Source organism: Phyllostomus discolor, chromosome 1, assembly GCF_004126475.2.
Source record: "Phyllostomus discolor isolate MPI-MPIP mPhyDis1 chromosome 1, mPhyDis1.pri.v3, whole genome shotgun sequence".
Taxonomy (NCBI): Eukaryota; Metazoa; Chordata; class Mammalia; order Chiroptera; family Phyllostomidae; genus Phyllostomus; species Phyllostomus discolor.
In genome coordinates, this window is record NC_040903.2 from 146,437,506 (window position 1) to 146,462,440 (window position 24,935).

Below are 24,935 nucleotides of genomic sequence, written 5' to 3' on the forward strand. Positions count from 1 at the left end.
CATCTTCACAGATACCTGCAATTTGAATTCTTTATTACAAGGAAAGCATGAAAAATCTTTCATTCATGAAGACTGACTGAGTCTTAATGATCTAGAACATTGTTAATACTCTGACTTACTACAGTGATTCAAAAGTTTGGGAAGAGAGAAAGAAAATTCCTTGTATCATTTCTTGAACTTCTTTTTTTTAATTGCTGTTTAGTTACAATTGTCCCACATCATTTCTTGATCTTACCCAAACATAACAGGGTTGCCAAATCAAACAGATAGAGCTCTCATTTATCAGTACATATTTGCAAAATTTTAATGCTTCCACCAACAGCTGACTTTTGGGAATATCAAAAAGCAGATACTTTCAAAACACTTTTTGTGATGAAGTAGAGAAAGTCCTGGATTAGTAGCTAGTTGAAGTGGATTTTTTGCTTCAGCTTTTCCGCTAACTTCATGGTCTTTAGCAAATCCCTTAACTTTGGGCTCCTATACATAGCACTATCAGCATCACAGGGGTGCTGTGGTATTAAAATGGGATAACTGAGGTGCAAGCACCTGGAAATACTTGAAATGCTACATAAAGACATATGATTAAATTCTAGAGGGCAGGATCTGAGAGAGTTATGCTGACCAGTATTATAAAAGGAAGCAGAAGAGTTTACTGAAATGTTTATTGCAGAAAAGCCCAGTCCCATTTTAGGTTTATGTCTCCATTTCTCTTTGATGCATTGAACAGAATGGGTTACATAAACAAAAAGAAGTAGACATAAGAGGAGACAGAGACCAGGAAAGCTCAAATACATTACTCACTGCCACTCAAGGAGTAAGTTAAAGGTCAACCACTGGGCCATAACCCCTGCAAGGTACCATCTATCTGTCAAAGTGCACAGGCACCTCTGGGTTACCCTCACAGGCAATGACAACACGCCTAGTGCTGGTCATGGCCCTATATCTGCAGTTAGGGGCTTTGGAACTTCCTGTCTCCCTGCAGTCTGTGACGTGCATTACACCCTCGTGGCAGTTCATCTTGCCATTCTTGCACTGGATATTGGTGGTGCTGCAGATACTACGAATGTTCCAGATGTTCTCATGGATGAACGTGTTGAAGTGCTTGCAATGATGTGAAGTCATCTTCCGTCTTTGCATCATAATGTTACAGTAGCCATCATTGCCACCTGCCCCATTAGGGTCCACATGTTGCCGCAGGAATCGTTGGTGCATGCGATCCTGGCCATAGGAGGGCTGCACCAGCCCCAGCCCCAGCAGGGTCAGCAACAAGAGCAGAAGCAATGAAAGGGTCTTCTGGAGAGCCATCACTGCCTTGGAGATGCCTAGAGAGAAACCAAAGGGAAGAAGAAAGGAAGGTAACAAATGGGCACTAGAGAGATTTTGAGAATGGCAAGCTCTACACTTTCCTCCCCACTCTTCTTTTCTCACAATTTTTCTCACCACTGCTTCTCCAAGAGTGAAAAGTTTGCAAACATGATCTTCTCTGAAAGAAGGAGCCTTTCTCTTTAGTGGAAAGAAGTTGCTACGGCGAGCACAAAGTCTCATGGCAGAGACTGACAGTGTGGTTGTCCAGGTGGATGTCCTGTATGGTCAGGGTGTGAAAAGGAAGAAAAGGCAGATCTAAATAAAGCTGAAGCTCTCTGTCTCTTGAGGGAGTTCTCTAGTCATGTGATCTTTGGAGAGTGTTTGGCTGCCTGGAGACTCTGAATCCCAAAATTTTGGATAGACTGAGGGTGTGTCAAGGAAAGTTTATAAACTGATTTTAATTCCTGACATTTGTGAATTGAGGAAGTTGCAGAAAAAAGGATAGAGTAATACTTGGGTTTAGCCTTTTCTCTTATGTGTCTACTCTTTTTTTAAACTAAAAAACATTTTTCAATTATAGTTGATGTATATAGTATTACATTAGCTTTCAGTGTACAACATAGTGATCAGACATGAATATACCTTATGAAGTGATCACCCAAGTAAGTCCAGTACTCATCTGACACCATACATAGTTATTACAATGTTTTTTTACTAGATTCCCAATGCTTACTTGATGTCCCCATGACTATTTTTAAAACTGGCAATTTGTACTTCTTGATTCCTTCACCTTTTTCAACCATGTGGCTATTCTTTTAAGGGTATTAACATCAAGTCCTTTTGGAAATCTTGCTAAGCCTATAAAAAACAAAATCTAAAACAGAGTACCCAGCTGCAGCTTTGCAGATAATAAATATCTGTTGAATGAACTAATAAACAAAATGAGTGAGGTAATTAACAAACTAAATAAAATGGGTATAGAGACTGAAGGTGTTTCCCAGGCTTGTGGAATTGATTAAAAAATTTTTTTTAAAAAGAAACAAATCTCACCCTGGTTGGTGTGGCTCAGTGGATTGAGGTCCAGCTTGTGAACCAAAGGGTCGTCAGTTAAATTCCCAGTCAGGCCACATGCCAATGTGTGGTTGTCTCAGGCACATGAGAGACAACCACTCATTGATGTTTCTCTCCCTCTCTTTCTCCCTCCCTTCCCCTCTCTCTAAAAATAAATAAATAAAATCTTGAAACAAACAAACAAATCTCAACAGTACAATCTCCACAAAAGAGGACTTGGACTGTCTTTTTTCATTGCTGCTTCTGTGCACAACCTAAAAACTAGGCCCTGGTGATATACTCCATTGTCATGCATCTGCTTTTGATGCTCTGTGTTGTCAATAGCTAATGGTAGTAGTCTGTGTTTGCTGGTTGCGCAATCATTTTGTTGGCACTTTTGGCAGTGGAAAATAAACATGTTTTACAGAGTTAAAAAATAAACAAACAAAAACCTTCAGAGCCACAACAAAGGAAGCATTGCCTTAGCAGGGGCATCCAACCATTTGGCGTCTCTGGGCCACACTGGGAGAAGGAAAGTTGTCTTGGGCCACACATTAAATACATTGTGACACATAATCACAAAAACAATCTCATAATGTTTTAAGTAAATTTATGATGTTGTGTTGGGCCACATTCATAGCCATTCTGGGATGTATCTGGCCCGTGGCTGCAGGTTGGACACCCCTGCTTTGAGGATATTGCTTTTGTTGACAGAGTAAAGAAAGGAACTGAGACCTATCTGACTCTAAAACCTGTGCTTTCTCCACATCTTCTATTGTCTCAATCATTTCACTCCCCAAATATTCAGGATATTAAAGACTTCTTATGTTCAGAGTTGCCTCTCTCTAGCAAGAGTTTAATCAGGGGTAGAACAGGGTGAGGGTGGAAGTGGAAGTGGGAATCCCTCACCAACACTAACTAGCTCGATGCTGCCATCTGGCCGTCACTCCTGGTTTTGGCAGGAACTCATGAACTGTTAGTCTACTGGCAAATCTGGCAATGAGGCAGGGCTGGCTCACTAGAGCATCGATTTTCAACCTTTTTCATCTCAAGGCACACATAAACTAACTACTAAAATTCTACCCAAAAAATGTTTGCTGATCTGACAAAAAATAGGTATAATTTTGATTCGTTCACACCGGCTGGCTATTGTTGTGTTGACTGTTATCAATTTTTTTGACAATCTAAGGGAAAAGAGGTCAGTGTCCCTGACTAAATACTATATTTTAAAAATTCTTGGGGCACATCAGTTGAAAATCATTGCACTTGAACAAAGAAAAATCATCTCTGATTCAATAGGAAGTGAGCAACTCAAAACAGAAAGAACAATTTTTTTGAGAGTCATACAGGACTTTCCCTACATATGTAGTTCAAGGGCTGGCCATAGCTGAACTCCTGGTTTGATGTATATGGGTACTACTGTCCTTTGTTTTCAAGAATGCTGCTTCATGATGGCAGATCACACTGTCTGAGTGACTGAAATGGCTCATGAGGGACATGTATACATGCATATGAGTATCAAACATAACTTTATTCTTTTAAATGCTGCCCTCTATATTCACAGCCACTCTTGCTTGTGCACAGAAAACTCAAATGGTCTGTCACATTCCAGTGCCTGCAGCTGTAGATATGAGATATGGAGTTAGAGAGAGAAGAGAATAGTGTGGGAAGAAGAGTAGCAAGGAGAAATGATGCTTGATTTACTCCTCACTCCAAGACTAATGGACAGGACTTCTGGGGGTACACTTAGCACTTGGGCATCATCACAACAATGTGCTTTGGGTTGTTTTTCCCAAATCTAATTTTACATGGTTATTTTTGCCCCTCTAATTTTGTATGGTTCTATCTACTTTTTCTCATTGTGCTTCCTTGTATCCAAGTTATGATTTAGAAAGATAACTGGCTACAGACAAGACCTAAATTATTCATGCAAGAGTAAGCCCATGGTCTCAGCCATACTAACCAAGTGATTTAATGAGATATGGACAAATACTTGTGAACAGAAGTCAAATGTAGACATCAATGGGTATATCTTAAGGCTCTAGCTACAACAGAAAATGAAATGATACCCAAGTCATCCCAATGCATACTTTTCGGTCAGAGCTTGCCCCAAAGTCTTTCTCCACTGTACTGCCATGATTCTCAGTAAGAACTTCTTTTGATGCTATGATCCCAAAGACTTAATTCTGCCACATAACTGTATGATCTGGGAGAAATTAACCTGTCTCAGCATATTTCCTCATAAGAAAGTGAATATAAGAATACCTCTTAGGGATGTTGTAAAGAATAAATGATAAAGTGAGTGTTAGGTGCATATCATAATGCCTAGTACATAGTAAATGCTCGGTAAATGTTGGCAATTGTAATTTTTATAATTTCCATATTTCTTGGTTTCCTTTGCTTCCTTCAGTCTAGATAAAATATTGAATGACTACACCAAGTTGCATATATTATTGCTCTCCTCCCCTTTATTTTGTAGAGTGCCTGCATTCCTTCAAAGTCAGAAGGCTGTTTTTAATTTGAAATGTCTCAGTTACTAGAATTTATGCTGTGTCCCTACAGATTCTCCTCTTTGGGTTTGAGTGGAATTTTCTTCCTTGCATGTCACCATTCTTGAAAGGACTTGGCATACTGAGGTTTTCTTCTCTTTTCCTTGAAAAAGTCAACAAAGCACAGCTGACCAGGACTTCAGTTCCTCAAATAATTCACTTGAGATAAAACCTGACTTGCCTGTCATGTGACATTTCATTCTTTTGGTTGTGAGAGAACATGAGACCCAGAGCAAGAAGTACTAGGATTGGCTACCCAGCATCTAGTTCCATCAGCAGGACAGGAAGCAGCCCCGTCCCACTGCCATGTGATTTGCCCTAACACCATAGCAGAGTATGCAATGATAGTATTCTAAGCAGGTGTTTGGAGAAGACATGCATTTTCACAGCTATGGCATACTCAGTATAATCATGGTCCATACCTTTGGCCTTCCCCATCAAAACCTCAAGTGGGTCAATGATCTGTGTGGAAGTCACCTTGCCTCACATCAAGAAGATGGTACTGGTTGGAGAACATGTCAAAGGGTCCAAATATTCTACCAAAAACTGCAACTTGCTCACTTCCTAAGAGGTTTTTGGGATTTTACAATAAGGCAAATTTTCTAATAAAAGAGTTTTGGAAAACTCTTCTCCCTACTTTCTTAGGAAATGATAGTGACCTCAGCTTTGAAATAGATTTACTCAAGGTAGAAATATTCATGTGCTGAGTGTGCACTAGTAACCTACTTCTCCATCTCTTCTTCCATAAATTTAAATACTGGGTGCTCTCCCCGATGGCACTTGGACACTGACATATAACCCGGGTGTTTTTTTCCTCACTTGAGGACCTTTTTTATCCATTACTTTTAGAAAGAGAAAAACATTGATGTGAGAGAGAAGCATCCCATACACGCTTGGAGCGGGGACAAAACCCACAACCTAGGTATGTGCCCTGGCAAGGAATAGAACCCGCAACCTTTCAGGTACAGGACAATGCTCTGAGCAACTGAGCCACACCAGCCAGGGCTATAACCTGGTTATTGAGGAGGCAGGGCTTTTGGCCCATTTCAGGGCAGTGTAGACAGCAGGAGAGGCCACCATAGGGAATACTGTGACCACTATAGTCATAGATTCACAGGACGGCAAAACTAGTGATTTATAATTGTAATTTATTAACAAGTACTTTCCAAATAAAATATCCTGGCATTTGTTGATAGAAATTAGGTAACAAGAAGTTACCACTAAATCTGTGAATTGATTAGTATATTTCAAAAGGAGAGTGTCTGCTTACCTAAGTTTGTATTTACTTGAAAACAAATGTAGTTGAATAAGAATAAGGGATAAGCTTGGAATCTTTCCATAAATTCCCAGAGACCTCATAGTTGCCAGACACCAGTGGATAAAGTAAAAGATTAAAAAGAAAATAATGTAATAAATGTTTTATCTTTATATAAAGTAACCATGAGAATACCCTGGGAGCAATCTATTCAAAGCAACTCAAAATAACCTCCTGCCTAAGACAAGAGGTAGCTATCAGGAATAAATGTTGGTATTCATGCAGGATTGTGTGTGTGTGTGTGTGTGTGTGTGTGTGTGAGAGACAGTGAGAGAAAGAGAGGCAGAAAGATTAACTAATTTGTTGGTATTCAGTCTTAAACTCTACTCTTCAAAGTTTAACATTTGTAAAAGTAATATTGGCTTATTTGACAGCAAAAAACAATTTGCCCCTCCTGAAAATTCTGCTTAGCAACCACAAGCACTGGAATTTTCCTAGCTCTCTCTATAAATTGTATTTAACAACCTTACATTCACAGAAAGGTAAAGTCTACCTCTCTAATGACTGAGAAGGGAAAAAACGCACTTGTATTTCATCCAATCCTCTCAGGGGGGGCATTGAGAAAATGGGGGAAAATCAACAGGCCAAGAATTGGTGAGGTTTTGATTCTTACTGATTTCAGAGACATTTTAATTTATTAACATATTGTAAAACTGAAAACAAAAGATCCAGGCAGTTCATTTCCTGGGCCCCCTGCAATGAATGTTGCTGCTACTGTTCTGCAGTGTGTAGGAGAAATGCAAGGAATGGAGAGCAGAGCCCACTCTGGCCAGTGGCCTGTTTCTTATGGACGGATAAAGGACTCATCGAAGTGGACAGGAAAGCCATGTTCACAGGCAACAACAATGACTCTGGACCCTTTATTGGCTCTGTAACGGCAGGGAGGCTGGGAGGACTGTCCTATATGCTTGCAAGTGGTGATCTGGAAAGAAGACTTGCTTTGTCTGAAAGTTTCTCCGTAAGGCACCCCATTCTTATCATCACAGATGGCCTTGATATTTGTCTTGGTGCCATGAATAAAGGTGTTGGTGTCTTTGCAGGGTGAAGTCAGGCCTCGTTTCGCCATCATGAAGTTGCAGTATCTGTCATCCCGGCCATTTGGTTTGGAATCATAGTGCTGGGTCAGGAAGTGTCTGTACCTGTAGTCATTCTGAGCCAGGGTAGATGTGGTCAGACTCAGGCCCAGCATGAAGACCAACAACAGGGGACCCAGGCCCATCATCATTTCTTCTGACAAAGGTGCCTGCCGAGGGCAAAGGAGGTATGGTAGGGCAAATTAGGCTAAAAGGACAAGGACTTTTCTCTCTGACAGGGCATTATGAGTCAGGTATCCCCAGTTACCTAATTATATCTTTTCTCTTCTTCATTAATCTCATCTTTCTTGTCAATCCATTCCTTTGGAAAAGCAATCTAAGTTTCCAGAACACAGCTCCAGCCCCAAACATTCAGTCTTATTGCTTAGATTCACTGAGTACTTACCCTTCCATTAGTTATAGCATCACAATATCCATTCACACTCTTTAATTCAGTTATTAATTAATTTAATAACAAACATTACATAAGCCCCTCCCTACTGGGTACCAGACACTGTTAGATCCTGGAACACATAGCCTATTAAAATACACCCTAATGCCTCCTCCCTAAAAGGAGATGTAGCATCCATGGGGAAGGTATAGGCACTCTAGTTCACTGAGACAAAACAGTAGGAGGTGAGAGTTATGAAAAAGAGGGACTTTCAGGGAAACCTGAGCCCAGGGAAGGGTCAATCTAAGGATTGTTGAAGACAGGATTCCAGGTATTCAAGTCAGTAAGTCAACTGGCTAAGAGGAGAGCAGTCGTTACTTAACCCTGAGGAGAAGGGAGACAGACCTAATTCCTAAAGAATTCGGTGGCTTGTGGCCAAATGTGCAATTATTATATACCATTTAAAAAAAAACTGAGAGGAGCATAAAAGAATCAATGTAATGCTTGGAAGTGGGTATGGGGTCAGCTTTTACAGGTGACTGGAGGAAGAGGAATTCAAGCTTATTCTTAGGAACTGCTCACCTTGGGAACAATTGGGATTATTTTTAGAGAATATTTCCTAGTTTTCCCTGAAAATATACACAGACTGTTACACAACAGGCAAATGATGTTACTATGTGATAAAAAAAAACAAATAATACAACCTCCTTAGAACTTTTCTTCAGGTCAAAGCCTTTATAATTTTCTGTTATGATTTCTTAACATTTTCCTCAAAAGAGGAATTAGGAAGAGAAGAGAATTGCTGCCATCATCTCTTAAGGGCTTTCAGTCTGAAGTGTATACCTCACACTTCCTAGGGGTAATGTGTCACAAATGTTCAAACACATGCAATGATAGGTTATTAAAATATTATAGAATTAAACAAGTATAGATTATAACAAAATAGAAAACAAATGTCTTATGAACTTGAAAACTTTATGACTTAAGAAATTTGAAGATTTAAGAATGAAAAAATATTTGGTGTTTGTAGTAAGTAGTTTCTGACTATACTTTTAGTTCTTTGGAGAAAATTTTAAAGAATATTCAGAGCCTTTACAAACCATCATAGTGCTACCTTACATTATATCAAGTATGTGTGAATGTTCCCACATCTAATAATAAAAATGACTTTTCACTATAAATTTAAAAGTTTGATAACTGAATTTTATAATTTTGTTTTTCAAATTTTTTGTCTATGAATGACTCATTTTCTTTTTGATTATCGATGGTTTTTAGTAGTCATCACACATATTGAGAAATTCTTACAATGGGAGAAAAATTTGTCCTTCAAGTTATGCCTAAGCATAACGCAATTCATATACATCGTAAATTTAGAAACAAATGGTATGTTCTCATAAACATTAAATTAATTATTAATTCTTACTTTGTGCTTTTCTTGTGTGTAGATCAATAAGTGTTATTTTCATGTCAAATGTTTTTATAGCACTTAAAGATGCCACAGGTTCCAGCACTAAGCCTGTAGTGTTACTTAACAACCCCAGGGGTATGACTGTGAGTGTAGGAAGACCAGTAAATCCAGGGTTCTGATGGTTACATGGGAAGGCACATGACAGAATGAGCAAAGTGAGCACTCTTTCTCATCATCATCTGGCACTAATATACCTTGTCTGTTTCATAATAATTATAGACAAATTTGCCACATTGCTGAAGAATATGGAATTACACACTAAGAAAATGGTTGGTTATTCCATGATAGTAAAATAAATAGCAGCTGAAAAAATTCTATTAGGAACTCAAATTTTAATTTATAATAGAATCAGGTGAAAACATGTTCCTGGGAGTTTAGCAAGAAAGTGGAACATGACCACAGAGGGAAGAGCCACCACTAAAAGAATAACAAGTATTCATACATGGCCACTGTGTCAACACAGCTGCTGACCTGCTGTGCTCCCCATTTGCCAAGCTCTTTACATTTACATTGTGCTTTTTAGTCTTTTGGATGTGTTTTCTCTTTCTAGTTGTTCGGAAGACCTCATCAAAGGTTTATTGACTTGGGTTCAATTCAGTCTCTTGCTCTGTGATGGACAAATATTGCCTTCTAATGTCAAAAGTAATTGTAAAATCGCAGGGTCCCAAGATGGAATAAACAGGACTTTCGAGGTCAGAGAGTCAACACCTCTCTGCCTTGGGCCAGAATCCCAGATTCAAAATCAGGAAGTAGAATGGGACAACTGTAATAGCATAATCAATAAAATATATATTTTTTAAAAATCAGCCTGGCTGGCGTAGCTCAGTGGATTGAGCGCAGGCTGTGAACCAAAGTGTCACACATTCGATTCCCAGTCAGGGCACATGCTTGGGTTGCAAGTCACAGCCCCCAGCAACCGCACATTGATGTTTCTCTCTCTCTCTTTCTCTCCCCCTTCCCTCTCTAAAAATTAATAAATAAAATCTTAAAAAAAAAAAATCAGGAAGTAGAACCAGAGGTGGTAGTAGCCAAAAGGGTCACTAGGTGGCAGTGGTGGATAGAAATGTCGCTAATGTCTTTCATGCTGTTGAGGAGACCCTGGGTCCTTGGTAAGAGGTGCCAGTGCTGTACAGGTTGTGGGGATATTGTCACAGAAGGGGGTCTGAGCTGGCAGGCATGTCTAGAGTTTTCTGTCCAAACACTCTTTGCTTTACATCTTAAAACCAATGACACCCCACTAGATACAAGTGTCAAAGCAAAAGTCACAAAGCTCAGGATCTGCCTACAAGGATATCTCACACACACACACACACACACACACACACACACGATACACCTGTTGTCAGTTTTCATGGGTGCCATTTCCAAGCCTTTATCCATGTGCTCTTGGCAAACAATTATCTGTTCACTTGTCAGTGTTTCTTACTGATAAGTTACAGGAAGGCAGAGCCCATATTACTCACTTTGAATCACAGTGCCTGCCTCACAGTAGACCTTCAATATATTTTTTAAGTGATTGACTTCATTTTCCTCTCCAGGCTTAAGTCTGTTCATCTGTAAAATGAGAGAGTTGCTAATTCTAATATCTGAAATGCCATGGTCCTCATTAAGCATAGGAGAATCTTTTCTTGTTTTACTAGCAAGAGTTGAGTGGAATTAAAAAGACAACTTTGTATAAGTTTAGTTGGTGGCAGAAGGCACCAGGTGAAAGAAATAGATGATAAGACCCATGACCCAATCTCACTGAGATGTATCATTTCTTAAAGCTCAGCGTAATAGCCAAACCCACAGACCAGCTCTAGGTAAGGTACTGGACTGATGCTACACAGGGGTTTCACATCCTACAAAGCCACTTGCTGGTTGGAGATTGAAGGTCTCACATCCCAGTCTGGAGAGGTAAAGGAGAATCTTTGTTTTTAATCTGCAGAATTTGCACATTCATTCTGTTAAAACTCAGCTAAATTTTGTTCAGGCTTATTGTAATATTAACTCCCCCAAGACATCCGGAAATCAAATTCCAACCAGTACACACCATGGCCACCAGTATTTAATACCTCCTCAACTCACAACTTCCTTACTCATATATTCAATCCTATATGTCCCAAAAAAAGCTAAAGTGAATTTGGGAGAAAACAAGTATGACGCAGATAATCTGTGGTGTGGTAGTGAATCTGTCTAGGCCAAGGGTGCAGAGCGTCACATCTGGTGGTCAAACTCATTTACACACGTCTTTCATTATTTAAGCACATAACTGTCAGTCAGCTTTTTGTCAGGGAAATCTGTCCCAACTCATCGTTAGACAAACTTTATCACTTGCCTCAAACCAATCCTTTAGTCTTCGCAAGCATTAACACTCCCTTCCTCTTTCCACAGGCAATGTTTTGTGTTCAAGAGATCCATTCAACTTTACGTGCCAGGGAGTTAACTTGATAGTTTATGGTTAGTAATTATGGTTATAATTTTCATAAATGTAGCTTCACACTTTTATGTATTAGAGGGCAATACCCCCCCAAATCAAAAGAATAACACACAATACATATTCTTCCCTTTATCTCTTTTTCTTCTTTCTGCCAGAGTACCTTCATTTGATCTTGGAATGTGTTCCACTTGGCTCTTAAAGAGCAATCAAAATGTTTTTTAAGAAAAAAAAATTAGTAGTGAAGGTTACAAGAAAACAGCTAAAAGCATACTTTCGGTTTCTTTTCTCTCTCCACCACATTTCATTCCTGTGTCGGGGGGTGGGAGGATGGGCAAGGGGGCATCCAGGTGCCCTTCAGCAAATTACTTCCCCAGGTCTTTGGGGACTTTATTGCAATTCAAGAATCCCTCCTCAACCTCCACTTGCTCCCAGTCTAACTAATTTCCCTTCATCCACATATAGGCTATTCCAAAAGAAATTTGTTTTCGTTGTAAACTTTAGAATCTGACTAGTTTTTCCCTTAATCCATCAGCTTGGGCCCAGAAGCTTTAAAGGGGGGTAAATATTTTCACTAAAATGGACAGATGGCTAGAAATAGTATATCTATATATAAAAACAAATAGAGCAACATATTGCCCAGGGCTAAGAATCTTACAAAAATCTGGAAGTTTCCCTCCAACTGAAGATGGCTTCTGGGATGGCTTCCAATTGTCTGCTCCTGGAGATGGGTTGCTGCTCTGTAAAGCCAAAGGCTCCCTCTGGTTCTGATTATATAGTGATCAAATAAACTGGGTGGGGAGACTACTTCCAAAAATCCCCAGTCCTGGCAGAAGTATGGAAACCAAGGACACCGCTCTTGGACAAACAAAGAAAGTCATTCACCTTTTCCCTGGGCATGACTGTGTCAAATATTAACCCACTGGGAGGCAAAGTTTGATACTGACAAGTATGGCCCTTTGTCCCAAAACCACCCTTTTCCTGATGTCTGTGGTTCTCACTCTTGCTCATGACAGGACTGAGGTTTCATTGTTCACATATAATGATCTGGATCCAGAAGATGTTGTTTCTGATCTATGGGCCAGCTCCAAGAACTGCCTTGGAAGAAGCCTGCGGAGTACATGGGGTCTCCCAGAAGGATGCTGTTCCTTTGTACCTTCTAATTACCCACATAATTTAGTTCATGAAAGGATGCCATGCCAATAAGTAGGTTATTCCACAGATTTCACAGAACCAGTAAAGCACATCTAAAGAAGGTTAGGTGACAGCTACTAGTACCCACTGCCCCTGACCTCAACCTCCCAGCTACTGACTTGAGAAATATTTTTGCTATATTTCCTGGGCTTCTCCTTCCTTTCATCCTCAGCTGTTCACAAGAGACTAACCCTGAGCATTCAATCTTCTGTTCATCATAGCAAAATGGATTATCTGCGCCACCATTGCAACACTGATACCCATGACTCCTTTGATGTCAATTGATCTCATTGTCTCTCTATTAGATAGAACCCTTTGAGAGAAGAATCATTATCTTCTCATTATTCATTTCTACAGTCTTAGTTTCTAAAACAGTGACTGATACGTAGGCCCCAAGTTTTTTTCTTACCCCTCATGGTCTAGCAGTGCATTCTCTGACCTCACTTTGGAGATCCAACCTTGAAAACTCTCCTGACTTCTCTTTAAGATTCACCAACATGACAGGGTTTGGTAATAGTTACCAATAAAATCAGGTAGAGTAGAAGCCTTCCAAGGGTCCAAGAAAACCTCTGCTTCTAGCTTACTGTTAAATCCTTAAAACCCACTGAGATACCTTCATTTCTGAGGTGTTGGTCCCCATCCCAATTCAATCTTTCCTAGGAGAGATTAACTCTTTAAACAGCTGTCAGTGACTTGCACATGCTCAGGCATGTGTTCTAGAGCCTACCTTAAGAACAGTTTTTGTGGTAACTGGAAGGGCCTGAGGATTTAAGGTGGAAAAAAAGTGGGTGAGGTAGGTTAGTAAAAATTCCCTGTCAAGTGGAATGAGGGAAATGGAGACAAAATAGTTAAACAAATGGCCGAGCAATTAACAGCAAGCTAATAAATCACAAGACTTTCCTAACCAAGGTTACTTAGGAGCAGATGGTTTACATTTCTCCTCCCAACCAGACAGTGAGTAGCAATCACCCTATTTAGGGAGATAGATGGCAGAGATCTAATTAATGCCATTAGTGTCAGCCAAAGCCACGAATGGATAAAGTCAGGAAAATAAATAACAAAAAAATCCCAACTAAAGCTAGATAAATCCAAGATAAAGCTGATCAGAAAATGATCCCAAACCCCACTATATGTCCCACTATTATGATACATCAGCATGTTAAAAGACACACCTAAAAAGCTGATGAATATTCTGATTGATACCTCCCCTAAAATTCCAGCCTCCAGAAAACAGATAAAGCAGTCAAGACAAAGGATCCAGTACACAATCCTGTTTGAGCACATCCCGCCTCCCTTTCCTCAAGCATGAAATTTTACTTTCTCCTAAGCTCTGAGGGCTCTTCTCTTGCCTAACTTTGCAGTTAGGCAAGGCAGCCCTGCCTTGGCTCACTTCTGTTCCTGTGATTTTGCTGCTTCTATTGTAAGCCCTTCCTTTGTCTCACTGTTCCAAACTTTAATGAACATACTCTCAAAATCACCCGGACTCATATCTTGAAGTTTTTCCTGCACAAAGTCAAGAGTCCACACATCCCAGACTGTGACAGGGCAGGCCTACCTCGGCCCAGTCCCAGTCCCTTTCTGGTGACAATGGGCAGCATGGACAACTCCTCAAAAAAGAAACTTCACCTGCTTTTCAGGTGTGTTGGGACAGACACTGTCCTGCCTGAGCTTCATTCCTCCCCTCCCCCATCCTCTCCCTTCTTCCTTGTATCCCCAGCCAAATCCTGAGCTAAAGGGAAAAATGTTGGGGATAGTGAGAAGAGGACCAAGCAAACTGCCATAAACTGCCTCTCCCTCAGTAGCTGATGCATCAGGGTCAGTGAAGCCTCTGGAAAGGAAAGGAACAGGCACGTCTCTGGCCAGTACATTTGTTCTGCCAAGCACCAAAGTTCAATGTTTTTTAAGAGCAAAGAGAAGAAATAGGACATGGGGTCCATAGAGTGGAGCCTCTACTGACATCTAACAGGGTGCCCAAATGCTCAATTTCCTTTTGTGGGCAGACAAGCTATTTGAGAGTGGTACCCATTATAAATTAATCACATAGCACTTTTTAAATGGACACTGAATTGGTGAGTTCTAAAAAGTTGTCCATTAGTCATTGTTTGGGAAAATAGCTGCCAGGCCCATTGCAACACCCTGATTGTCTTAGCAGTCCAGGAAGACTGAATCAGCGGTCAACACCCGCAGACTTTGGGGATCAAAACAACTTGCTCAACCTGATCCTCCTCTGATAAATTGCCTTAACAACAGGGATAAGGTACTCCACTCCAACAGCGTGCACACACACACACACACACACAGTTCCAAGGCCTGAAACACCAGTTCAAGCACCAACTCACACAAACAGATCAGCCTCTGATTTTAGAGTTACACAGTGATGCTGGGGAACAGCCTCCAGTCTCTGAACACAGACAGGTCCCTTCTCTGCCTCTGTGGTTTCACTTAACAACCTTGGGAAAATCCAAAACCCGCCTACAAATTGTCACAAGTTGACAATGCAGTATCAGGAGAATAGCGAACGGTTGTTTTCCTTCTAATTGTTTTTGTTTTCAGCTTGGCACAATGAGGTTATGATGAAACAGAAAATAAAGTTTGGGAGGAAAAAGTTTTACAATTTTATTAAAATGCATCTCAGTGCTTACTCTTTTGTGTTTCAAAATACAACAAAAACTTATAGTCTATGATTAATGAACATTATAATTTGTCAGTAATTTTAGTAGCAGTGAAGCAATTGCCAATGAAAAATATACTCATATACTTAAAAAATGTTCTGACAGCTTGAACTTGAAAGTTATTCCCCCTTTTCCGAAATGTTTTTCTATGTCCTTTCTACAAGCTAATGTTTCCCTGAACATAGACACGGAACACTTGGGTTCTCCTTCTAAGGACTCTACTGGTGTACTGTCCCCCTTTATACAGAGTACATATGTTTCATTCTGTCCTTAAGACTAATTATAAAATAGAGTGATGGAGGGAAGGGGTTAATCTCTAAATTTCTTTATAACTCTTAACTAGTTTTGGTCTATAAGCATGAAACTTATTTAGTAACCGAAGTAATGGTTAAAAGAGGATGTAGTTCATGTGAAAAGAAGGATCATGCTTCCCCTTCCAGGAAGAGGAAACAGTATTTATAGAGGGAGAATGAGGACAAAGTTCTGTTGACATGGCTCTATTTCCAAATAGAACAAAAATTAATCATTCCCTTTTCAACAAGCTCTGGGCTTTGTGCCCACTCTCTCTTTCCCAGATGTTTTGAAGTGTTCTTCTGAGAATAACTGTTTAGAGAGATTGCTTTTTGCTCAACTACAGTATAACAAACTCTCCTAAAGAGGGTTTTTGCCAGTCTGCTTTGGTCAACTTTCTTAGCCATCTACTTTATGAATCACACTGCTAAATGCTTCCAACAATAACTTGACAAGCCTTTTACCTTTGCCTGCCCATACCTGACATCTGCACTTTCGACAAGAGTTAGAGACATTTCTCTTTTCCTGGAATGGATTTTCCTCTCCTCTTTGCCAAATGATAGTTCTTCTCATTACTGGAGTACCTTTTCTTTTTAATGAATTGGGATACAATACCTGGCCACTCCATGCTGTTATAGAATAAAGAACAGTGCTGGCTGGCGTGACTCAGTTGGTTGGAACATGGTCCTGTAAACCAAAGGGTTGCATGTTCAATTCCAGTTAGAGCACATGCCTGGGTGTGAGCCCTGACACCAGGTGCAAGCCAGAGGCAACCAACTTATGTTTCTCTCCCTCTCTACCTCCCTTTCCACTCCATCTAAAAATCAATGAGCATGTCCTTGGGAGGGTATAAAAAAAAACAGAGGGAGAGGGACCTTAGAGACCATCTGTTAACCCCTCATTTTATAGATAAGGAAACTGAGGAACAGAGGAAGAGAACATGTATGGCCCAAGGAACATCTAGTATTACTAGGACTAGATGCATTAGGACTAGACGCTTTCCAATGCACCACACAGCTTTCATATTTTATACTAGTAATTTCTAGAAAATAAAAGTTAATTTTAAAGGTGCCTGTGAAAGTTGCTATTTAAAGGAAACCTACTTTGAATATTTCCATAAATTCCAAAAATACTTATTCTTCCTTTATCTGTAAAAAAAGTTACTTGAAATAAAGTGTAACACAATTATAATTCTGCACTAATTAGTTAGTAGTTGTGTAGTCAATAGCTCTTTGAATACCTGAGACTGCTTCCCAGAAGTTGGCCACCTGCTGGCGTTCAGATAATTACACTGCTTGGGTTTCTAGTGATGACATTTATAACTTGAATATAAGGTTATTAAAGACACAAAGGGAGGGTCTTTGCTAATTTAAGATTTTCCTAGTCCCTACAATGGTGCTGAAACTGTGTTTGCTGTCCTTCGGAAACAAAGATGCCCTGTTATGCCCATATGCTGTTATCATTTTATGTGTTGTCTCAGAGTAAGAAAGCTGAGGATTCCAATGCTCCATTAAGAACGCTTAAAGAAAAGGCTGCTGTCAATGTCTCCAAGCATTTCACAGCACTGGCTGTGGATGGGTTGTGGGTGAGTTAAGGATGATGAGACAGAGGTGACTGAACAGAAAATGAAAACACCAGTTCCCAAATGTCATTTCCACTTGGAAAAACTGAAGAAGGCCAGCTTCATAAATGTGGCAATCAGCCTGAGTACTAAGCAAAGAGTCTTTAGTTTGAGCAAGTATGGGCCTCCCTGGACCTCGGTTGGTTTCGCCCACGCAGTGGTCCCCTCGAATTCTACGTTCTAGGCAATAGGCATTTGTGTTGTTATCTCTGCCGAGGTGCGGGAAGTAAACATGGATGGGAATGTAGAATCGCTAACTTGAGTACATTTTTACCTTTCTTCCCATTCCTCAGTCCCTCTAGTCCAGTTCCGCAGACTTCTCCGGAAAGAGACCCACACTGCCTCTGCTAAGAAGGGCCTCCACTGCCAAAGTGCCCCTGGTAAAGTTACCGACATGGAGGAGGAGAAGCAATAGAAGTATGAACCCATCTGGACCTTGAAACAAAGTTGCAGAAAAGTGCAAAACAGTGGAAAGAGAAGTTTTTGGGTTGTTTTTTTTTTTTTCTCACCTGCTTCTTTGTCCTTTGTATGATGGTGGGGAGGTGGTGGAAAACGCAAAGATGTTGTTTTGACTCCTGCTTTGGATCTGCGTGGGGTCAACGTCCGTGTGTGTACACCGATGGGATGTGGGTGCAGCGAGGAGGGGAGAGTCAGCGGGTGAGCCCTACGTTAGCTGGGACCGCGCCCTGCTTCTCGGAGGAGGCCCCTCACTGCCGGGACCGCCTCTTGAGCTGGAGCCCGGGCAGCCCCAGCCCCAGCGCCAGGCTAGCGCCAGCGTCCCTGAGTCGCCCCGCCCAGGAGAGACCTTGGCGGTCTAAGTTCGAGACCCAACCCCAATGAAGGCTCTGCCTGCTCCGACCCCAGAACGTGGGACATCCGCCCCAGCTCCGGAAGCTTCGTAGGACACTGGCCAGTGCTCCCGGGAGCGAGGGGGTCCCTACAGTCCAGGAAGCCAGGCAATTTGGTCTCTCACAGGTCATCTCCCATCTGCCTCGTGTTGCAGAACATTTTGGAACAGGAGAAAACCTGTGTGAAACCGAAGTTTTTTCGGTAGTTCCTGAAAGAGAAAAAAACAATTTAATTAAAAAGCTTGGGCTCGTCCGGGATTTGAACCCGGGACCTCTCGCACCCAAAGCGAGAATCATACCCCTAGACCAACGAGCCACAACGGCAGTTACTTTGCATCTATTTCCTCTGAATTTCGTCTTTCCACCAGGCAACTCCAGTGTTTTTTTCCCCCCTTGTTGTGACTGTCAATTTTTTTTTGCCTTCTTTAATTTTTATTTTCATCGTTATGAAGTCTCACGTCTAACTCTAGCCCTGTCCTCGTTTATTCTCTCCGATCCACATCCAGGACCTTTCCAGATTCCAGATGTGGTGAGGAGAGGCAGCCTTTCAGATTCAGGCAACATTTGGGTTCCACCGAGCCCCTCAGGCACAGGTCTAGCCGCGAGCTCGAGTCCGGAGGAAAACGGGTTGGAGCCTGAGGGCCGAGCAGAATTTGTTTGCATTGGCTGTACGGTCCTGAGCCCCAGGACAAACGTGGTCCTGAGCCCCACACCGGAGCTGGAGCGGGAGCTGGTTTGGTGGTGCACCAGTCTGGTGTGCACTATTCCAGACCCTTCCGCAGTTTTCCTGAATGAGAGTTAAGTTTTCCCCACTTTTGCTCAAATGGTTTTCTCGCTCTGGAATTATCTTTCAGTCTCATCCATATTCACGTCAAATCCTAGTACTCCTTCCTGCTGCGGCTCAAAATCGTTTCACGTAATGATAAAAATATATAAACGGCTAAATAAATGAAAAGTCTCTCTTCATGGATGTGTGTGTATAATGGGGTCACACACTCGGGCTGCAGGTCACAGTCAAGGGGTTTGTTCTGCAAATTAATGCCCTGAAGGTAGCAGTGCACATACACACATTTGTGAAATATTCTATACCATCTAGTGGTCTTGGGCCTCCGACATCTGGTCCTGAGGCAGCAACCTAGGATCAACCAGAAGCGAAAAGAAGGCATATCTTAAAGAAGATATCTGAGAATCTTTCCAGCTGATCCGTTGAATTGTGAGTTACTGCATATTCCCTATGTTTACCAAGCATACCAGATAAGATCCATTTTTCAAGACGTGATACCTGAAACTGAACGACCAGCAAGTGAGCTGTGTTTCTTAAGACAGGGCTAAGGTCTACACACTGCAGAAAGCTGCTTCGGAGGGTAAAGGGCTGAAGAAACTGAGGAGCCGCCAGCCCAAAATAGCAGCTTCTCCTTCGAGCCGGAATCGAACCAGCGACCTAAGGATGACTGGCAAGGGAACCACTACAGTCCTCCGCTCTACCAGCTGAGCTATCGAAGGGAGCGCAAATATACCCTTCCTACAATTCCCTCTTTAGGACAGAGATAAATAGAGACGAGTGCAACGCGACTCCTTGCTTACCCACTGGTGGATACCGTGGAGTAACTATCTTGTGAGAATTTCCTGCATTGACAGTTTTGGGAACAACCCTTCTAGAGCTGGATTCTCCTGCTTCACCGAGGGATTTCCAAGCAGGGCCAACCAGTGCTCTTCACAGGCGCTGCCAGAACCCATGCACCCCGAGGTTGCACGGGTCTTAGGAAGGGGAGACCTGCTCGCGGGGCGGGTGGGTGCTGTTGTTTCCACAGAGTGTGCGGGGCCGGGGCTTCCTTGACATGGTGTGTGCCTAGAGTGGGAGCGGCCATTTGACGTTTGGGGAACTAGGGACTGAAGCGGTGGGAAACATTCTTACCGCGCTGCGCTACTCCGAGGCAGGGAGAGGGGCACGGGTCTCATTTCCTCTCTTCCTGCCCTCGCCTCGGAACCCAGGCGTGCGGGCGCAGGCCAGCCGCAGCTCTTTTAAGCTTACTCGTTTGCAGACTGGGGGACGGAGAGGGTGTGGAATACAAAATATACGGGTAAGCCTAGTGTTTCTGTGAGAACTGCCTTATGGTGAATCTATTTCAAGGTTTTCCAAAGAGGAATCCACTATCTCTTTGAGTTAATAACATGGTCAGCAAAGTCTCCACCTGAATCCCCCTCACTGAGATACTGAAGAGTTCGAAAAATCCACCGAAACAGGAAACTCTGCTGAACTGCGTAACCCGGAAGGCCGACGCCGGCAAGGAGGACCTGGTTCTAGGTTCGAAAACCTGCCCACGTCGGTTGCCGAGGGTTCGATCCCATTGTCTTTCTCCACCGTCCTCATCCCGGCTGGGCCCTACCCTCTGGCCGCGAGCCTCACGCGGCTTATACTGCACTGCGCCACAACCCAAGGAGCAAACAGTACTTGCGCACTGGCACAGGAACCAGAAAGGAAGCGGCTGTGTTCGGCGGTGTTTATTCCGGAGGTCTGGACGGCACCAACAGGACCCAGAGGGGAATATCCGGGTGGGTTAAAGTTAATCGAAGAAAGGGTGGTAGTGAGAAGAATTAAAAACAGTAGTAAACACCTTCAAGGCCCCAGCGAGATTTGAACTCGCGACCCCTGGTTTACAAGACCAGTGCTCTAACCCCTGAGCTATAGGGCCTCACACTTGAAGCGTTTTGTTCTTGGTAGTGAAGGAAGAATTTTATGTTGCGTCTTTATTAAAATATCTGAGTGTTGGAAGCAAACGAAATCTGAATGTTGTTTCAGTGTTTCCTAAACACTGAAATTCAGTTTGCAGGTTTTTTGGGAATAGCGCAATAGGGAGATCAGTGACAGAGACAGCCACTGTTTTAAGGCGAGAAAAATATGCCCTACCCAACACAATCTAACACAGTGAAAGCTTCTTCTTCTTTTTTTTTCTCCCCCTCCCCGCCCCCCGCCCCCCCCCCCCCCCCCCCCCCAGCTACAGATTGTCAAAATTAAGAAGGGAAATCCTACAGAGAGGAGAAGTTGCCTACCGTGGGTCTCTTAGCTTAAACTTGGGTATCTACACTCAGTTTTCTACTTGACTCAAGACGTCCACCGACTTGCAACCGCCCGCCTTAAGTTCCTTAGATGTAGGGACCCTTGGTAACAACTCAAGTCTCAGCGCCAGAGCAGGCATTCATTAACTCACTATTTAAGTCATTTCTTTATTCAACAAACACTTAATTCCAAGTTTGCAATAGGCTCTGCACTAGGAACAAGGCACCCAGATATGGTCTTTACCTTGAAGTCACTGCTATAGTTTTATGGAATAAATGAACCTTAGTTTTCATGAAAGAGAATAATAAAAGGTAGCTGTGAAGGTGTAAGGAGGCAGTGGAGACTGCCAAGGTTCACAAACTTGTAGTAAGCACAGATACAGGCCTTCTGGAGGGAATGGGCTTGAGCAGCACTCTGAAGGGAAATTAAGGCCCAAATTTGGGGGTAGAGTGATTTGTGGTAGAAAAGTTGGGAGGAAAGTCGAACGACTCATGGAGGTGCTTAAAGGACCAAGGCAGCGCACTGCCTTCCTGAAAGTGAGAGATGGTAAGAAGACAGGTTAGTAGGAGACAAAGATATTTCCAGAATGAAGTTTTGCCTTTTGCATATCCATTAGGCATGGATATGCAGTATGAATTGAAGGACAGAGAAACTAGTGTCAAGGGAACACCAGATATTGGCCATGGTGCAAATGCTCCAAAATAAAGCTTCAAAAGAGTAGCATTTATACATTCAAAAGGGGAAAAATGAATGAAAGAGATACGGGACAGATTCTGTTGAAGTTAAATATTAATAAAGGGGAAATAACACAATAAAGAGGACAGTTGGGGAGAATTCTCAAATGTAGCTTGAAGAAGCAGGATGATAGCTTCAGGGAAGAGTCTTGAAGGGGAGATGGGTATCTGGAAAGAGCAAAGGGGTGCTAAGATTTAGATGGGCTGAATTTGAGGTGAGGAGGGAGGAATTTATGGGAATTGTACAATAGCTAGAATACTCGTCTGTCTAAAGTTCCATAGATTAGATAGGTCAAGCTTAGCTCTGATTTTTTACCTTTTTCATCTCATAATGGCAAACCAAAAAAAATTTTTTTTCTGATCTGACAAAAAATTAGGTGTAATTTTGATGCATTCATATAAACATCTATTGTTGTGTTGGCTGTTTTGTTTGTTTGTTTAATAACTAAGGGAAAAGAGGTCACTGCCCCTGACTACAGACAGGTATTGCATGTTTTAAAAATTCTTGCAGTACACTGGTTGAAAATGTTGATGTCAATCATCCATTGAGTTAGAGCTAAGAGTTATGTGCTCTTGAAGAAAAAATGTACGAAGAGAAAACAGCAGAGGTGTAAATAGGGGCATCCTGAATAGCCCCTGCTGCTTGTATTTGTTATATGAGTGGGTTTAGCTTTTTTTAAACATTTTCCTTACATTTGGGAATTTCACATATTCATATATTATGTTCTAGAAAAGTTGCTTTCCCACCTGGAGCTGGGAGTGGGCATGTGACCTAGGTTCCACCAATCAGATGTATCCAGGGAAGATTTCAATAGAGAAGTGCAAAAAGGGAATAAATGATCCTATTGGGAAATACCATATTTTTCCAATGGTTAAGGTGTTGGGTTCTTGGGTTTGGGATTTCTCAAATCTGTAGATTTTTGTCTTTCTTCAGTTCTGGAAAATTCTCAGGCATTATCTTTTCAATTGTTGTTTTTGTCCTTTTTCTCCTCTCCATTTATAAAACTGAAATTAAACATATTAGAGCTTCACAAATTGTCTTTTATTTTTAACCTCTCTTCTATATTTTGTCTTTTTGTCTTTCTATGTTACATTCTGAATTACATGCTCTTACTCATAATCCAGTCATTCTTTCTACAGCTATGTTTAGTCAGTTGTTAAATCTACTGACTGAGTCAATTATAAATTATAATTTTCAATTTAGAGGTTCAATTTGATTCCTTTTCAAAAGGAATTTTTCCAAGTTTTATTGAGATATTATTGATATACATAACTATGTAAGCTTAAGATATAAGTTTAAGTTATTAATGGTTTCACTTAAATATATTGTGAAATTATTACTACTGTAAGTTTAGGTAGCATCCATTATCTCATGTAGACACAGTAAAAAGAGAAAGCAAAATAATTTTTTTTCTTGTAGAACTTTTAGGATTTGCTCTCTTAACTATTTTCATATGTACTATGCAGTAGTGTTAACTTTTTTCATAGCCATAATGCTGTACATTACATGTATAAGAACTTGTTTTGTAAGTGAAAGTTTATACCTTTTGCCCACTTTTCTCCTATTCCCTCTACCCCACACCTCATCTTTAGTAACTGCAACTGATCCCTTTTTCTATGTGTTTGGATTTTGTTTTAAATTCCACACATGTGAGATCATACAGTGCTTGTCTGTCTCTCTCTGACTTACCCCACTTAGAATAATGCCCTCAAGGTCCATCTATATTGTTGAAAATGGCAGGATTTCCTCTTTTTGGGGGCTGAATAATAGTCTGTTGAATATACATACCACAGCTTCTTTATCCATTTATTTGCTGATGGACACTTAGTTTGTTTCCGTATCTTGGCTATTGTAAATAATGCTGCTTGTGAACATGGGGGGTGTGGATATCTCTTCAAGTCAGTGTTTTCGTTTCCTTTGGATATATTCTCAGAAGTAGAATTGCTGGATCATGTGGTAGTTCTATTTTTAATATTTTGAGGATCCTCCACACTGTTTTCCTTAGTGGTTATACCAGTTTGCATTCTCATGGCCGAATCAACAGGCCAAATTTTGTAATTTCTTATTTCTTGCAAATATTTTCCAGCTGATCTTTTAAACATGGTAATTATATGGTTTTAAACATGGTAATTACCATTTCTTTAAATGTGGTAATTATAGTTGTTTTAATATCTATAACTGATGATCTCAATATTATTTTATCTGTTGTTTAAGTCTTACTCATGTTACTTTGTTTCCTTGTGTAATTGGTCATCTTTGAATGTGCACTGCTCAAAGGCTTTGCAAAATTGTATGCAGTGAATTTTTGAGGTTGAGATGAAGCTGTCATCCTGAATATTACATATCTATATATAATTATTTTACATATATAATTATTATATATCATATACAAATATAATAATACATACAAATATATATTATATACAAACAATATAATGTTTTAAATATAATCTTTTAAATATAATGTTTTAAATATAATCTTTTATTTTTTAAAATATTTTGTTTATTTATTTTTAGAGAAGGAAGGGACAGAGATAGAGAGAGAGAGAGAAACATCAATGTGCGGTTGCTGGGGGTTATGGCCTGCAACCCAGGCATGTACCCTGGCTGGGAATCAAACCTGCAACACTTTGATTCGCAGCCCACGCTCACTCTGCCAGCCAGGGCTAATCTTTTCTTTTTCATAAGTACCTGGAGCACTATCAACCCAAAAGGACCCTAAAAAACATTTACGGCTAGATGTTCCCTGGGTCTCTAAGATGATGTAAATCCAAGCTGCAAATTAGGGAGAATTCAGAGCTGTATAATTTTCCTTACTCTGAAATTGGCTTTGTTTAAAATTAGCAGAGCTATTCCATCTTTCTTTTGATCAGTGTTAGCATGGAATATTTTTTCTATCCCTTTACTTTTTAGCTTTTTATGTCTTTTTTTTTTAAAGATTTTATTTAT

The 24,935-nt window shown here is 41.0% G+C and overlaps 2 protein-coding genes, 1 long non-coding RNA gene and 3 other non-coding genes across 8 annotated transcripts; 1 reads left to right on the forward strand and 5 right to left on the reverse strand.

Moving 5' to 3' along the window:
• Positions 1–16: 16 nt before the first annotated feature.
• RNASE4 (ribonuclease A family member 4) lies at positions 17–18,033 on the reverse strand. 2 transcript variants are annotated; one of them, XM_028504278.2, is made up of 2 exons: positions 17,855–18,033; positions 17–1,322 (listed from the first exon to the last, which is right to left on the reverse strand). In XM_028504278.2, exon 2 carries the CDS (start codon positions 1,303–1,305, stop codon positions 862–864), a length of 444 nt encoding a protein of 147 aa, XP_028360079.1. In that variant the 5' UTR covers positions 1,306–1,322; positions 17,855–18,033; the 3' UTR covers positions 17–861. The 2 variants fall into 2 exon arrangements, with proteins under 2 accessions (XP_028360079.1, XP_035886895.1); XM_036031002.1 differs by lacking the exon at positions 17,855–18,033 and adding an exon at positions 12,226–12,349.
• On the reverse strand, positions 6,820–17,995 carry ANG (angiogenin). Of its 2 annotated transcripts, none has more exons than XM_028504279.2 (2): positions 17,855–17,995; positions 6,820–7,462 (listed from the first exon to the last, which is right to left on the reverse strand). In XM_028504279.2, exon 2 carries the CDS (start codon positions 7,442–7,444, stop codon positions 7,004–7,006), a length of 441 nt encoding a protein of 146 aa, XP_028360080.1. In that variant the 5' UTR covers positions 7,445–7,462; positions 17,855–17,995; the 3' UTR covers positions 6,820–7,003. The 2 variants fall into 2 exon arrangements, with proteins under 2 accessions (XP_028360080.1, XP_035886899.1); XM_036031006.1 differs by lacking the exon at positions 17,855–17,995 and adding an exon at positions 12,226–12,323.
• Positions 18,034–18,437: 404 nt separating the features above from the next.
• On the reverse strand, positions 18,438–18,509 carry TRNAP-UGG. Its single transcript has one exon. It is a non-coding gene; the product is annotated as a tRNA-Pro (tRNA).
• Positions 18,510–19,606: 1,097 nt separating this feature from the next.
• Positions 19,607–19,696, reverse strand: TRNAY-GUA. Its single transcript is given in 2 exon segments — positions 19,607–19,642; positions 19,660–19,696. It is a non-coding gene; the product is annotated as a tRNA-Tyr (tRNA).
• Positions 19,697–20,603: 907 nt separating this feature from the next.
• Positions 20,604–21,855, forward strand: LOC118501672. The gene is made up of 2 exons (XR_004904306.1): positions 20,604–20,746; positions 21,196–21,855. It is a non-coding gene; the product is annotated as an uncharacterized LOC118501672 (long non-coding RNA).
• TRNAT-UGU lies at positions 20,814–20,886 on the reverse strand. The gene has a single exon. It is a non-coding gene; the product is annotated as a tRNA-Thr (tRNA).
• Positions 21,856–24,935: the final 3,080 nt, after the last annotated feature.

Coding starts and splice junctions, on each gene's coding strand:
- ANG (XM_028504279.2), bottom strand. CDS start 7,444: ATGATGATGGGCCTGGGTCCCCTGTTGTTGGTCTTCATGCTGGGCCTG.
- RNASE4 (XM_028504278.2), bottom strand. CDS start 1,305: ATGGCTCTCCAGAAGACCCTTTCATTGCTTCTGCTCTTGTTGCTGACC.